Source organism: Parasteatoda tepidariorum, chromosome 10 (genome assembly GCF_982258835.1).
Source record: "Parasteatoda tepidariorum strain Cologne lab strain chromosome 10, Ptep-v5.0, whole genome shotgun sequence".
Taxonomy (NCBI): domain Eukaryota; kingdom Metazoa; phylum Arthropoda; class Arachnida; order Araneae; family Theridiidae; genus Parasteatoda; species Parasteatoda tepidariorum.
The window spans coordinates 71,798,397-71,815,734 of record NC_141764.1 but is presented as its reverse complement, the minus strand read 5'-3'; the positions used below and the strand labels follow the sequence as shown (position 1 = coordinate 71,815,734).

Below are 17,338 nucleotides of genomic sequence, written 5' to 3'. Positions count from 1 at the left end.
TCCCTTTCTACAATTTAAAACCACATGGAAATCTAATTCAAAATGTTTATTTTTAACTTAAATGCATGTTAGAGTTCAAGTAAGCGTGATTCCTTTCTACAATTTGAAATCACATAAAATTCCAATTCAAAATGCTTATTTTTAACTAAAATGCCTGTTAGAGTTGAAATATAATTATAAACATTCTTTACCATAAAAGACGAAATTAATTTCGAATCCAAAATATTTATTATTCAAATAAATATAAAATATTATTTATTTTTTAGCATCTTAAAAATCAAGTCAGTACAATAAAATAATCAACGAATTAGTTGATAAAATGAGCAGAACAAACTTTTAAATTAAACGATATGAAGATCTTTGATGTGCACATTACCTAGTAAATTGAGTAAAACTCTTAATTATATGAATTTGATAAAATGTAGAATACCATATCACAACAGTCGAAATTGACCATTTAGATTAGATAAAATGCAAAATTTCATGACACAACAGTCGAAATTGACCATTCAGATTAGATAAAATATAAAATTTCATAGCACAACAGTCGAAATTGACCATTCAGATTAGATAAAATGCAAAATTTCATGACACAACAGTCGAAATTGACCATTTAGATTAGATAAAATGCAAAATTTCATGACACAACAGTCGAAATTGACCATTCAGATTAGATAAAATGCAAAATTTCATAGCACAACAGTCGAAATTGACCATTTAGATTAGATAAAATATAAAATTTAACTGCACAAAAGCCGAACATTAAAAGCATAATAGCTGGAAACGACAATTTAAATTACATTAAATTTAGAGTTTTATAGCGCAAAGCTAAAAGTGTGGCTATTTGGATTAGATGGAGAATTCAATAGCATAACAGCCGGAATTGGCTATACTTCGCTAGCCAGCTAAAATGACATAACGAGCTCAAAGTAACGAAATCAAACGAAGTTACAAACTAAGCTTGATTAAAAAATATTACAAGAGTTCCTGGGGGTCCTGTTGCCTCTAGAGTTGAGTTAATCCTACAATTTAATTTAATTGAGGGTTGAGTTAATAATTTAGAGTTAATCTTTGGGAGAAGTTACAACCTCTACTAGTCCTTTTGATTTTCCTTTATTTTTTTGTGCCCTTACTAGAAAGTGCTTAGCAAGAATTTTAAATCAGTAATCAGGGCTCTTCAATAAATTTTACAAGAATTTTATTATTCTTGTAAAATTTATTCTATGGAATATTTGGAAACATGTTGGGGGGAATTTAGTTGAATCTGTTATATTTGCTTATCTTTAACACTTTTATTATTGGAGTACATTAAGTTGGTGTTATATTATTTTATTGGAATACAATAAGTTAGAATTCAATGTAGAATATAGGATTTTTATATAGGATATAGGAATATTGTATAGGATTTTTTTTAAATAACTATTTAAATAATAATTACATTTTTATCCGTATTTTTTCGTTATCTTTATATTATATATTTTTTTTCCAAAATTTTAAATTATCGACGATCAATGTTCAACTAAAACGCAATATCCCATTCAGAGTATTTTTATGAGCTGGTCCTTTTCGTAGTTTTTATCGTCACGCAAAGAGCTCTACGGGCAAAACAAAAATCACGCAACTTCTTTAGGTAAGATTCCCCATTTCAGTATTAGGTAAGTCAGAACACAATTTGTAGCCTACATCCTTTACAGGCAGATGCATGTTCTCACGTGTGTTCATAAACAATCATTTTTGAATTTAGTTAGTTTTTTTTTTTCCCGTGTGCTACCCTTCACGCACCGATTGGTGGCACTGACCAGTGCCACATAGTGGGCGATTTAAGCCATTATTAATGCACAGTAATGACTAAAATACTTTTCTTCCTCCCAACTAGTCTTTGTGTATGAGTAATTACCTTCTTAACGAGCTACTATTAGTGACGTCATGAATAATCGTGGGCGTGGCTGTCACATCCATCTACCAGTAGTATTCTAAAATGATATCACGTGGGTTCTGAGGTTTATCGTTAAGTGGTCGCGCAGAGTTGCCCATGGCAACGTTCAATGTAACCAAAGTAGAATTTACTTTTTTGTTCTTTTCTAATATCGTTTTCTAATTTTTTTTATTTCCAATTTTTATTGTATTAAGGCCTCTTTTTTAATTTTTTTTTTATTCCTCTTCTTGGTTCCGGAGTAAAAATAAAAGGGAGTGCATTTGCTTTTTGTGGGCGTGGGGCCCATGCATGTGATGTGTCTGTCTTACGGGTGGGGCCTGCCGGGAAAACGCAGACGACCGTATAGCTGCTTGCCTGCTCGCGCACAACTCAACTCTGATGGTTTATTCAGGAGCGCCGTTGCCAGATATGGGCGGTGATTATTGGATTACATTTGCAAGAGAGCTTGCTGTTAGGGAAAAAAAACTGGAACACTCGGATACAAAAAAAAAAGAAAACACAGAATAGAGAATGAATAATAAAATAATAATACTGATGAAAAGAGGTAGCTAGATGTAGGAAAAAAGAAAAAGTCTGCCAACAATGGTTCTGCCTAATGCATATTATATACACAAAACGTAAGGTCTTTTTTTTTCATATTCCGTGGAAAGCAATGCAAACACATTCTTCACAATTTGAGAATCCATTATCTGATGGGCAATGATATAGCAAGTTTTTCTTATTTCTTGCGTAGCACTCTGTCGGCCGCCATTTTTCATTCGATGTACCTTATTGTCCTCTTTCATGCATTTATTAGTTTTATGCATTTTATTCAGTTGGAGTGAAAAGAAGTTATAAACAAATATACAAACATTACCATGTCCTTTTTTGGGGGGTTATGTATAAAATGTCCTTTTATGATGAAAGAAAACGGTGAAAAATAAAAGAAAGAGCAAAGGGTGATCCTTTTTTTAAAAAAAAAAAACATTAGGTGGAATTTCATTTATTATATTTCTATTAGCTAATAACTTGATAACAAAGAAGGATTATAAAGGGTTATTTTTTTTCCTTCATTCAATACACTTACTCATTAGCATTAATTAATATTAAAATATAATTATTCAGACAATATATATTAAAAACACAATAATTTTATTGAAACCTTTCTTTTTTTTTATATTTTCTGGTTCGTACTATATAAAGACTAAGGTACTTCAACTAAGGTACTTCATTATAAGGTACTGCAACATTTCAGAAATGTATTGCTGTGAAACCTATAAACCATTGATGAGACAAAATGTGAAACGTTAAATTTACATAAATTTATGTAGTAACATACACAAATTTGCATAAAAGCATAAATTTAATATATTTGTTTTTAATAAATATTTTTGAAAAACTATCCTTAAATTAATGTAAATGTAGTTGCTTATGCTACCTGCCAATTCGCTCAAAAGATTTTGGTCAAATTTAGTATATTGCCATGTAAAATTACATACATCAAAATGGCGTAAAAAATTGCATACCTTGCAATTTTAAAGTATTATTCAGTAAAATAATGAATAAAATTTATTTGCTGAATGGAATTATCTTTGGATATACGAATTTTGTAATTATGTTCAAAATTTTTTTAATTCACTTAAGACGATCTCGAGATATGGCGAAAAACGCGATATGGCGCGGCTATCCCCTATATTTGAGGGACCGAAATCCGAATATGTTGAAAAAGAGAATGTTTTTCAGAGAAAGTACATTTTTTCGCCTAATTTCGTAATTTAACTATCGTCTGCACTAATTAATTACCATGTTTGAGGTCACCCCCATGAACGTCAGAATCCGATCATTAGATCAAAAGTTATACATGCTTAGAATCATATTTCATATCGTACATAATTTGTTTTAAAGTTATTTTCCCTACCACTACATGTAAATGGATCAAAAGTTTATATGAAATGCCACTTTGCTCCAGCTCTGTGTTTGTAAAGCTTTTGAAATGTTGGCAAAATTTTTGAAAACTTTAGGTTTTAAATAGTCCACCACTCTATGAAATATTTTGATAAATAGTGTAGTATTTGACATCTCTCATTATTTTTAGTAATAGTTAAATAACAATTAAGAGTAATTGAATGTTCTTAAAGTCTCGTTAACACTAAAAATTGAGATTCAGATATTTCATATACATGTAACCGTGAATGACCGAAATCAAGAGAATGTCGACTTTCACCGGTGAATGTCAACAATCACAAAGTTGCTTTGGTGAATGTCCGAAATATTTACTATTAATTTGTTCGTTGATATAATTACATTTATTCCATGTTTTAATATCTGCTGAGGATAGATTAAGAGAAACATCAGTGTTCGGAGTACCGGTTCGGTTAAACCGGTTGACCCTAAAAAAACATTGATGTAGGGCATACCGGGAAGTGGCACTGAACCTTAAAAATATTGATGTAGGGCATGCCGGGCAAATTTATACCGGACAGTGCCACTTAACTAGACCTAGTATATACTTTGGACATTTACCAATGCGATTATGTGATTGTCAACATTCACAGGTGAAAGTCAACAACCACCAATTTTAGTCATTCACAGTAACATTGAATTATTTAAGTACTTTAACAACAAAAATCATTTTAATTCTAATGTTGGGTTATAAATTATGCTACCACTTTAAATACCTGAGAAAATCACCCTCCAACGTCAAGTGTGGTATAACTTTTTAAAACTTAAATAGTAATTAATATCAAAAATTTTGACTGAATCTTCTTCTTGAAGTCAGTTTATGTTGATTGTTTGAAACAGGTCTGGTTTTCTAACAGACGAGCAAAATGGCGACGCCACCAGCGAATGAATATGATGAAGCCCGTCAATGGAGTCATCCCTCCTACATCGCCCACCCCAAGCCTCAGTCCAGTGCCTTCACCAGAACCAGTAGGACCAACTAGTCAGCCGCCACAACCACCAAGGATCATGGATCATCTACCAAAGATGGGAGGGGAGAACTCAGCTTTCACTCCAGCTGCTCGACAAACATCCTCATCTCCATCTTCCGACTGAACATCTATCTTGAGCATCTTCTCAGTGGCCATGAATCATTCATGAATACCATAAAACTGTTTACAACTAGGCAATGTCCATCAGGTCCAGCACTGATAGCCTCGCATGAGCATATTACGTGCTGGGTAACTTGCCACATCATAAAACTGCATCTCATTATGTGTCTTCTCTTTCATTGTGTGAGAAAGTATTTTGCTTAGAGAGTCATCCTAATGGGTTTTAATGCCATCTGTTGTTAAGATTTGGCAACAATTTAGATCTGAGATACTTTTCACGACCTTCTCTCACGTTCGTCATGAAGGTTGTAGTTTTATACATTTGCATCGATTTTTTTTTATGAATGGAATGTAGAGTGTTATTGAAAATAATACACATATCGGAGTAGACTGGACAATCTTTCTCTCACATTTTATGTGAACATCTGCAATATTCTCTTTTGTGAGAGGGGGTTAAGTGTGATTTCTAACTGCGTTGTACATAGACTTTTCAAAAAGGGTTAACAGTTACAGTTGACTCTGGTGGTTTGTGAAATTAGCTTGATGAATATTTAAAGCAAAATCTAGGTTGAACAATGAAGTTTGACCAACTAAAATTCTTAATTTAAATATTTGAACTGTTTGCTTAAATGTGATCTTAATATTATTTGAAATATTGAATTAAATTTATTTGCTCTAAGTAAACGGTTGAATCCATTGTCGTATAATAAACTTAATTTATACAACTACCCAAAATTACGGTATAATATTAAGAATATACCACTGAAGGAATTATCTAATATTTAGAACTAAATTTGTAACTTGAAATCATTTAAATTGTGCACAAATAATATGCTACATTTGAAAGGCTTAGGGTAAGACATTGATAAACTAAATTTTTTAAATAGCTCAAAAGAGCGTTTTCGGTAAAACGCCATGATTTCTACGTAGTCAATGAGTCTTTCTCTCCATTTTGCTGCCATCTAGTGGAAATTTCATAAACGAGTAAATAATCTATCTTGAAAAATATATATATATTACAAAACAATATGACGTAAAAAAAATTACACCTTTGAAAAAAATGTGGCTTTACACTTTATTACCCTAAGCCCTTCGTATCCAGATTTTGTTTTTATTTAAGTAATTTTATATTTCACATAGTTGCTTGGTAATTATTATAAAGCTATTGTATAAATTGTTTTATCAATTGTGTGAAATTGAAATAAAATTGAACCCAGTGAAATATATAATCCGGTGAAAGTGCTTTAAAACAAGTATTTGCAGTAGTATGTTTTTAGAATTGAAAAAAAAAAAACCCGGTTGATCTTACTTGGAATGAACGAATTTTGTTTCAGATTCGTACAAATAAAAAAAAAGGGAAGGGGGGGGGAATGATAATCCAGTGACAAATAACATTCTAGTGAAACTACTTTCAAGCAAATTCTAGAAATGATATGGGTTTAAATTGGAAATAAAAAAGAGTCTGATCTGATTCAGAATTAAAAATTTTCATTTCCGAACACCACAACTAAAAATTGTGATAAACACAATTCATTGACAATGAATGAAAATATTTTACTGCAGATCCTTCCAAATAACATGCGTTAAGATCCGAACAGAAACCGGTTGATCTGATTAAAGAATTCACGATTTTTGTTGTAGATCATAAGTAATAATATATGAATTGAAAAAAAAAACTGCTTTTACTGCGATTTCAAATACCGAATTAAAGAAGCAAACCACTCATTGTTGTGACAAATCATGTAAGGATATTTTTATAGTTTGTCTACAGTAAGAACTCCCCGAACCGTCTGGATCCGTAGCGTTGACTATGGTAACAAGGTATAACCATTTCAAATAGGGGTGTGGGGTTACTGTTTAGGACAGGTTTTATATCAGGTTGGCGAAAGAAAGGGAAGATTTTTCTTCAGTCTATTTTGTTAGCCCTAGAGTGAAGAGAAGCTACCCTCCCTGAAATGCGCTATTCTTGTTTCCATAGCAGCAGACAGTCGCAAACGTTGTGGAGGGGGGAGTTCTTAGCGTAGACAAACTATACTTGTCATACGCTCAAAAATCTGGACCTGATAGGGTAGTGTTGAAGTACTGGAAAAAAAACCTGATTAAAAATTTAAGTATATATAACTGACTAAATTCATAAATTTAAGTGTACAGAAGTCAAAGTTTACGCATTTATGCATAAAAATGTTTAACTATTTTTTGTTCCTGGAAACTGCAAAATTACTAGGAAACTCATATTTTAGCGTTAAAATACAAAAAGAAGGAAGCATAAATTTCTTTTTTTTTTAAATAATAAAACTATATTTCACACAACTTAAGCATATAGCTGTAGACATACTTAATTTGAGTAAAGCTTTTATAGCTTTAGATGTATATTGCTGCAACGAAAAGTATTTTAATAGAGCTTGCTTTTTTTTCAAAAAAGCTTAATATTTTAAATAAATCGAAAACAACTTTAAAAAAAATTAGAATTATAAAAGTCATTTTCATAACCATTTTCCTTATTTATAAAATTCGTTTTCATTATCGCTTTCTTTATTTAAAATCATATCCACATAAAAAAAAATTTGTTCTTCTCATTACAGTAGCACATTATTTTTTGAATACAAAAAAATTAATAGACTAATTATTAAAGGTACAAGAAAATTAATAGACTAATAATTAAAGGTACAAAAAAATTAATAAACTTTCAAATTATACAACTGTGCAGATTGCAGATTGTGAAAATTTTGTAAGTTTATTTAAATATATTTTATTTAGTGAATACATAACTCCAGCAAATTACAATTCATCTAGTGTACTAAGCATTATCCATTCAAATGCTGGATTATTAAATGCTAAATAAAATTCAAGGAAAATAACCGTATTTTTTAGTTCAAAAATAACATTAAAATATGGATTTAAGAATGGGTATTTTTTTAAATGCAATATTTTCAAACTTACAAGAAAATATTCTGTTTAAAAATTCATGCATGAATACGCAGGCAATTAGTATGTAATTCTAATAAAAAAAAAAATAAAAAAATCAAACATTGTGTAACACGGTTGAATAAATTCCAAAAACAACATGATGTTGTTTATATATCAGATTATATGATCTACTTTAATATCGGAATTCAATATTATTGCATATAAATTACTTTTTTTTAAGGGGAAAATTAAGTATGTGATTAGAATTTTAGAAAATAAATCAAGTCGCATAATTGATGTAAAACCAGTTTTTGAAAAACAACATAAAGCATGACATTTTGTTTTCGTTTGAATTCTCATAAAATGAATAGTTTCCTTTGTAAACAAATACAGATGACTAACCTTTATACATTTACAATAAAATCTGATAGGGTGGTCCCTTTTTGTCTTGACATTACATTAAAAATTTGAAGTATATACAATAATGTCAAATTAATTATTTAAAATATATAGTATTTTAGATTTGAATCATAAATCAGGTTTCTCGGTCAATCAATGTTTTACTAGTACATCAAATCAATAGCACATGGCTCTACAAAACTAATTTTTATATAATTTGTGTTCCATATTGACCTGAAAATTTAAATAGAATAAGAAAAGTTAAATAAATAAATTATTATAGAGAGCTATAAACATTTAATCATAACTTAAATTTTTTAAAAGAAGCTTTATTTTAATCAATGAATCAATTAAATAGCTTTTATTTTTGAAAGAAAAAAACCCAGTCCTTTTAAAGAAAAAAACTTAGATCTTATAACATAATTGTTTTATAACATCTAATCAGAATTATTCTTTAAATGCCTCATCTAAATTAAAATAAATTATTTACTTAAAAGTATTTTAAAAATATTATTAACTACAAATCTTGGGAAAGACAATTATGTATAAAAAATTTAAGGGAAAAAAAGGCAACTTTAAAAAAAAATATTCTGGTTTTTTAAAGCAAAAATAAAATCTAGTTTAAGTGTTATGGTAGTACTCCATATCTACATTAACCTGTCAGTATTGATATTCTGTATTATTTTTATAGACATGTTTTGTACTTGAAAAATTGAAAAAAATCTAATGATTATTTTTCAAAATTATAATAAAATTTTTCATACTCTTCATGTAAAATTGATTGCTATTTTAAGAAATGCTATGAAAAATTAAAAGTATTTATTTTACTGTATTTAATCATAAATCTTTTACATTTTTTAAATAAACTTATCTACAAAAACTGTATATTTAGAGCAATTTAAGCAACATCTACAGTATGCATGTAATACCATTATCATTTTCATACTTGTAATAAACCTTAATTTTGGTTTTGTTTTCAAATTGCATTTCATATGTAATCATTGCATCAATGTGAATAAAATATAACTTATCATTTTATATCAAATGTTTATTAGTCATTATTTCACTAATTTAGATTGCAAAATAATTATCCCAGGCAGATAATTACACTTCAGTATTAGAACATTTAAAATCTCGCAGAGAAACATTCAATATTTCGAGCCGAAAAGTAAGTTTCTTAGAAAAATCTGGCATCAGAAGGGAAAAACAAATTATTTTATAAAAATCTTCCAAGAGAAAAAACTTGCACCAAAGGGAAAAAAAATCAAAAAATTTTATCAAAATCTTCTAAGTTGTCTTAACATCGAAGAAATCCATACAATTTTACTTTTACAGGAGAGTTGCCTAAATCTTAAATCGCAAGCTGTTTTTCGAAGCTCTGTTACCGAGGAAAGTAAAAAAGCCATAGTTTAAGTGCCTTACATTTGAAGCAATGTGATGATTTTATACTAAAAATATAATTTTGATGTGAAGAATTATCTGAATTTTAGAACAGACAAATACCTTAAATATTTTAAAAGTTTTTAAACTTTTTTAAAAATCGCCAATTTGGCGAAATTTTTCCTCCTAGAAGAAAATTATCAAAATCACTGCCGTATTCTGAGTTTTTGCAAATTTTTATGAGCCCAAATTATGCAGCATTAGAGTAAGCGTTATTCCTAGCCTTAAGCAATAGTTTGTTTCAAAGGAAACAAGTATAACCTAACAGAATAAGTTAACAATTAATTTCAATCTCATCCCCTAAAATGAATAGTAATCGGGATAGTAACTTACATTTCATGAAAACATTTGTTAAATTCATTTTATAACTCAGCTCTGAGAAATGACTGGCTTTAAAAAATGTCAATCTAATTACCTAAAATGAATAATCGGAATAGTAACTTACATTTCATAAAAACATTTATTAAATTCATTTTATAACTCAGTTCTGAGAAATGACCGGCTTTAAAAAATATCAATCTCATCACCTAAAATGAATAGTAATCGAAATAATAACTTACATTTCATGAAAACATTTATTAAATTCATTTTATAATTCAGTTTTTTAAAATGACTGGCTTTAAAATTTTTTCCTTTTCAACAATAAAAGTTTCCGTTTTGGAACAACTATTCAAAATTATACAATATTTATCAATAGTCAGACAGTGTTTCATTCGACACCATTTATAACATTTATACCATATAAACCATTATATACACCATTCGCATGCCTGCCAACTTTTACGCATTTGGCGTAAAATTTCATTTTTACATTTAAAGCGCTAGTAAAATGTATGCTTTCTATTTATTCTTTACATTATAAATTTAATTCAAAATGATTTTGACCACCATTATATTTAAATAAATTCTACATATATATAAATGTATAATAATCTCTCTCTGGTAGGTCAAAGTTTACGCTAAATGCAAAGAAAATTTTCGAGTATAAATGTAATTTACTTTTAATCTTACTACCACTGGGGTAAGTCATCTTAGCACAGATTACAAGTTGGCGGATATGCATTCGAGATCATTTATAAAGAACAACTTATATTTTATTAAGAAATTATTATCAAGGTTTTATTTTGAAATCCAATGCTGTAGAGGGGCAGTAATTTAAAAAAATGTTCTGCTTAAATAATGAAAATGTCCATTTTAGAACAACTATACAAGATTTTGCATTATTTTATCAATATACTGACAATATTTCAATCGAGACTTAGTACTTGAATCATTTATAAAAAACGTTAGTCAAACTAACAACTCATATTTTAAAAAATTAAAAAAAATAATTTTCAAGGTTTTATTTTATAATCCAATGCTGAAAAGTGACAGCAATTAAACAATGTTTCAATTAAATGATAAAAATGTCCATTTCAGAACAACAATACAAGATTCCACATTATTTTATCAATAAACTGACAATATTTCGTTCGAAACTTAGTACTTGGAATATTTATAAAGAACGGTAGTCGTACTAATAGCTTATATTCCAGATTTAAAAAGAAGGAAAAAAACATTTTTAAGGCTTTATTTTACAACCCAATGCTGAAGAGTAACAGCAATTAAAATTTTTTTCACTTAAATAATAAAAATGTCCATTTTAGAGCAACAATCCAAAACATTTTGCTATATTTTATCACTGCACTGACAATATTTCACTTAATAATTCGTAGAGAATCATTTATAAAGATCGTTAGTCAAACTAACAACTCATATTTCATTAAAAAAAAATTATAATTTAAAGGATTTTATTTCATAATCCAATGCTGTAGAGCAGTGTTTCCCAAACTCATTACTTTTGTGCACCTTTTCTAAATTTTTCGTTACGCTGTGTACCACTAATAAAAAAATGAATGCATTTTTTAAAAAAAAATATGCTTACTTTTCTTTTTTGGTACAAAGGTTTTGATAAAAAATTCTTAAATTTTGGTAAAAAATTCTATGTTAAGGATAAAAATTATATTTTATTAAAATAATCAAAATAAATGGAATTTGTTACGAACCTTCACTGTAAAAAAATTGCACAAAACTTAAAAATCACAACTAACTGTTGACACCACTAATTATTAACTGTTAACTCTACAAAAAATAGCAAAAGAAAAATATGTAATCGTAAATTTTCATGGCTGGCTTTGTTTTTAAATAAAATTTTTTGAAATTTTCGTTTGTTGCAAGATATTTCGCATAAGAACGCGTACCCCCGCTAAACTGTTCCCGTACCCCTGGGGGTACGCGTACCACACTTTGGGAAACACTGCTGTAGAGTAACATGATTTTTTTTAAAAAAAATTCTTCACATAAATAATAAAAATATCAGCTTCAAAACAACTGAAAGAGTGAGTAATATTTTATCAGTAAACAGAAAAATATTGAAGTTATTTGAATTAAACAACCAATATTCAATTCACTTAAAAAAACGACCAAATTTAACTTACCATTAAGCCCACTCATTCTGAAAAAAAAACTTCATTTTTAACTTGTTAAATTTTTCACTAAACTTCTGTAATTTTGTAAATTATATGTTCTTTAAATATACATATATATTATTTTAAGTAACTGTTATAAAGCAAAAATTAAAATTTGCACAAAACTTAAAGAATCTTTGAATACATAATAGAATAGACAAATTGAAATGATTAGAATACATAATAAAAAAACAAAGTTAAAAAAATGGCACTAAACTAATCTCTATTTAATAACAATAAACTGTTGAAATAATTGAATTGTTATAATAATTGAACTGTTGAATAATTGAACTGTTGGAATAATTGAACTGTTGAATAACTGTAAAAATTTTCTGTAATATAACTATTGACAACTAGTAACTATTGAATAACTTTTGACTACTAAATCTAATGTACTTTAAAATAAATATAAAATTAAGTGTGATTTCTTTTCTCAAAAAGCAAAAATTAAAATTAGACTTTTCGCGTACTCATCTAAAATGTAAAAACGTGTATTACATTTACAGTTAAGTAAATGATTTTCAATTTGTGAATAGTTAAGAAGATAAGAAATACATTATCAATTCAACTTCTTAACACCAAATGTATCTACTTAAATGATTGAACGATGTGGCGAAGTTTTAAGTTTATGTCTTATGAAATCTGGAAATATGAATTGAAAGAAACTTCTAGGATATAAACTAGAGGAAGAAGATTCTATTTCACAGACAATATTGAGGTATTATTCACTATTTAATGGATAAAAAAAAGTTATGTATCCAAGAAAGAAAAAAAAGAAATTGAGATCTCGTAAGAGAAAAAGAGCAGGCTTCTAATGTTATAACTTAAAATTTATTGACAAAGAATTATTATTAACTCAAGAAGTGTCAAAATGTATTTATTTTATTCCAATTTCAAATCGAAAATAAGAAAACGATTGCGGGTAACCTTCATTTATAAAATTGTTTTCTCAAAATAAGAAAAAATAAAAAAGAGTTTTTTTTTAATATTTAGATTTTTTTATAAAAGAAAAGGAAGGACGGAATATATATTACAATATAAATGTCTTTCATACGGACTAGTAAAAATTAAAAAAATTAATTTATTCGTTGTAATGTGACAAAAAGAATTGAATCGTTTAATATTCATTGATTGATCTGCAACTCTGAATTTTGAAAAATATAAAGCAACTAATGCTTACTAAGGAAAACTGATTTGTTGTTTTATTTTTCTTTAAGAAGGCCAACTATTGAGCACAAGATGAACTGACGTAACTAGTGTTAACATAAAACAATTGTTGTTTTTCAGTTTTTCAAAGATGTTAAAAAACACTAAATAAAATATGACGATGGTTATTTCTTAACAAACACTAAAATATAACGATGATTATTTTTAAGTTTTCAAACATGTATGAAAACACCAAACAAAATACAACGATGATAACTATTTTTATCACAAACTCAGATCTAGCTACGTGACGGATAAACAAAAACATTCTATAATCCCAGGCACAAACACAAAATAAATTGAAAGCTGTAAAAATATGGACGTACCCTACCATAAATTCCTTTGGGTGCCTCCTTTGCCGAGAGGTCTCGTAGTTCCACCAAAGCTTCTGCAGCGCAGAGGTAGCGGGTTCGAGTACCGCCGTAACACTGGATGCATCTTTGTTGTGTCTTTCTCTATTTTGTACTACGTGTTCTTGAACTTGACAAAGACTTATAAATCGTGTTTATAGTCAGCACACAAGCCTACACATGTAATTATATGTAGTTATATAAATATATGTAATTATATATGTATAACAGTAAATAAATTTAATATTTTTTTTGTTTATTGTTATACATATATAACAATAAATAAATAAAAACATATGCAGGTTTGTATGCTCATTCTCCTTATAAAGTGCGACTTATATGCCCATGTCAAGTTGAATAACAGTTAATAAAAGATAGAGAAGAACATCACGAAGTTGCATTGAGGGTTACGGCTGGATTCGAACCCGCTACCTCTACACTTACAGAGTTTTTGGTGGAACAGTGAGGTCCTTTTTATACTTTATTTTTATATTCTTTATTTTTTTATGAAGAAATTTTCAAGCATGTAAGTACAAATGGTTCATCATACCTTGCCATATTGCACAAGTTACAAAAGGTCATCGCAGACAGTTGTTGTTGTTGTTAATTTACGTCGCACTAGAGCTGCACAATGGGCTATTGGCGACGGTCTGGGAAACATCCCGGAGGATGATCCGAAGACATGCCATCACAATTTTGATCCGCTGCGGAGGGGATGGCACCCCCGCTTCAGTAGCCCGACGACCTGCGCGCGAAGTCGAGCACTTTACGGTAGCACAGTTTAACGAGGACCAATACCGCACACCCTCGGTCCCTACGCAGGCTGATCCAAGTGGTCACCCACCCGCGCACTGACCGTAGCCAGTGATGCTTGACTTCGGTGATCTGCTGGGAACCGTGTCTTAACGATCAGTCCACTGCGGGACTCATCGCAGACAGATATTAAAAGATATGTCTACAGTTACGATTGGAACCACACCCTCTAACTTGCTTCAGATAGCTTTGAAGAATTATATCTTGTCATATAGTGACTCTTACATAATTATTTAAGCAATTACATCAAAAACCATACATAACATCTAAAAAGATACTAATTCTTATTTTTCCCCATTCCTTATTACACAACTCAAAAAAGGGTGAAGGAAAGGAAATTTTCTTACTTCATTCCATGTAAGTATAGAGGTTATTCAACAACTTCGGAGCACAAACCTGAGACCTTCTGTGACGCACTTCGGGAACAAAGGGCTCATTTTTCATATTTTAAATAGTGGTTAAAAGGTATTTTATTTACTTCGCACAATAAGGTATTGGCGACGGTCTGGAAAACATTCCTAATGATGATCCGAAGACATGCCATTACAATTTTGTGAGGCCACTTCCTCAATTTAGTCATAGATCTGAAAGGGAAGAAAATTTTTCTCCAGATTCCTGTACCTATGGTACTGATCAGCGACCGACCACGGGACTTTCGATTCCGCAGATTTCACGAGCAAGTATATCGTATGTACTCGGTGTGTCTTAGCGGAATCGAGGATCGAACCCCAGTCCTTCCAGACAGAAGTTCGATTCTCTTACCACTAGGCTACCACAGCTCATAAGATAGTGGTCTGGAAAGGTTATGTTAATTGGAGGTATGGTTGGTCCTAGACTGCAACAAAGGATGTTCGTACCACTAAATCCCAGGATAATCATGACGCTCAGAAATAATTAGCATGCTAGTGCTCAACTCTAAAACCTTCTCCGAAATTAAAAGAGAATTTATTTCTGTGATCGAGACTTTGAATGGTTTGAATTCTTAAGTCTTAGATTACAACAAAACAAAAGCAAAAAAAACAACAACAAAAAAGATCACTGAATAATTATGCCAAGTAACAGTAACAGCAAATAACAATCATAAGAAGCATACCGTAGGGAAGTATACTTCTTTAAAATTTCATTGATTTTTAAATGTTGGTATAAAGTTTTTTTTCCACGCACAATTTAATGATTTATGCGACCATCTTCTAATTACTTCAGAAAATAATTCAAATGTAGGGCATTGTTTACATAAAAGTAGGTAACGGTAAACGTGGGATCAAGAAAAAAGGGCAACACTATCGAGTGATATTCTCTTGTGTATTGGGTGTTTGTCGAATTGATAATTTCTCATCGAGTTTATTTCTAGTTGCAAACACAGAATTTAGAAATTCGGCTGCATCTAAGCACAGCAGTTCAAGTTTATGACCAATTATTAACTCTAGGTAAAAGTATGAAAATTCCCATAAAAAAAATTCTGAAAAATCAATTTACTTTTAGGTAAGTAGCTAAATAAGTTACTTTTTTTTTGTAACATGGCATTACAAGAAAAAATAGCCCTATGAAGCACAATTCACAAAAACATCTTATTGTCTACATGGAAACGACAAACACTCTACAGACCAACTTGAAAATGTGACTTATCATTGATTTGACCCAAACTTTTCATAAATACAGTATATTTATTGATTTATAATTTTTTTATAATATTATCCAACTAAAAGATCACTTTTAAAATCGGCAACTTTAAGATAAGTTTACTTGTTGAATTCTGTGTTATATAACTTTTGCTGTTTTTTAATCAGTGGATATTTTTTGCTGATTTAAGCTGTGAATCATTAAAGTTTTTTTTTACCATCCGTTTTAAGTTCGAATTGTTGAGAGTCTTCTGTACTATTATCACTTAAAAAAACCAACAAAAAAAAACTGAGTTTTATTGACTCTTCATAGAGTTTCCTTTCTAATGGCGCCGGAACCAAAAAAACGAACGTCAAGTCTGAAAATATATTGACTCAAATACGATATCACGTTAAAAGAAATACATACACTTCCTAAATAAGAATGATGAAGAGATCGTCTTTAACGAAGTCATCAAAATGAGGAATGACTACGGGTGCAAAAAGTGTGACTTTAACGAGATGGTAACTTGGTGAATTACGCTCTTGCTCATCCGGTGCTACGATCCCTAACCACCCCCGTAGCATTTCGTTCCATTTTTTTTTTCTTTTTCTTTTCTGCGTTGTCAGAATCAGCTGCTTTTTGCAAGCTGTTTTGCGTGAGAATTGGCATTATTAAGATAGCAGAGAGAGATTTTTATGTTGGGCGAAAGGAATGTTAGTGGATTAAGAAAATAGAGCTTAATTGCAGAAGGTGAACAGGTGCTTGGCTATTCACGTGGTTGGTCGAATTGCTGACTCGCCTTAGTCTTGTCGCTTATGACAAGTTTTGAAAAAAAAACTTATTTAGAAGCTTTAAAACAGTTAATGTTAATTAAGGTTTAACATTTCGAACTTGCAGTGCTGTGATTTATGTGCTTTAAAAAACAGCAACTTGCAAAATTTTTTATTTCTTAAATAATAAAGATAATTGGAAAAAAGTATAGATTTATGTGTTCTGCTGATAGTAGCATAGAACACAAAGAGATTCCTGCTGCTTTTTTGTGTGAAAGTTAATTAAAAAAAGTATAGATCTATTCTGTTCATAGTATATAGATATGTTCTGCTCATAGTAGCATGGAACATAAAGGAGATTCCTGCTGCTTTTTTT

The 17,338-nt window shown here is 29.8% G+C and overlaps 1 protein-coding gene and 1 long non-coding RNA gene across 7 annotated transcripts in view; one reads left to right on the top strand and one right to left on the bottom strand.

Moving 5' to 3' along the window:
• The window catches only part of LOC107449509 (paired box protein Pax-6), a 198,361-nt gene extending 192,387 nt beyond the window's left edge, over positions 1 to 5,974 (top strand). For 3 of the 5 annotated variants that reach the window (XM_087152983.1, XM_087152985.1, XM_087152984.1), the window contains one exon: positions 4,718 to 5,974. In XM_087152983.1, the coding sequence (XP_087009109.1) occupies positions 4,718 to 4,972 (255 nt within the window). In that variant the 3' untranslated portion in view covers positions 4,973 to 5,974. The remainder of the gene's footprint in view (positions 1 to 4,717) is intronic. The other 2 variants (XM_087152986.1, XM_087152987.1) reach the window with 1 other exon arrangement.
• The window catches only part of LOC139426203 (uncharacterized), a 355,230-nt gene extending 341,430 nt beyond the window's left edge, over positions 1 to 13,800 (bottom strand). Inside the window, exons 1-2 of one of the 2 annotated variants that reach the window (XR_015429597.1) lie at positions 13,402 to 13,800; positions 12,192 to 12,208 (exon numbers count right to left, since the gene is read on the bottom strand). This is a non-coding gene — a long non-coding RNA (uncharacterized LOC139426203). The remainder of the gene's footprint in view (positions 1 to 12,191; positions 12,209 to 13,401) is intronic. The other variant, XR_015429598.1, reaches the window with a different exon arrangement.
• Positions 13,801 to 17,338: the final 3,538 nt, after the last annotated feature.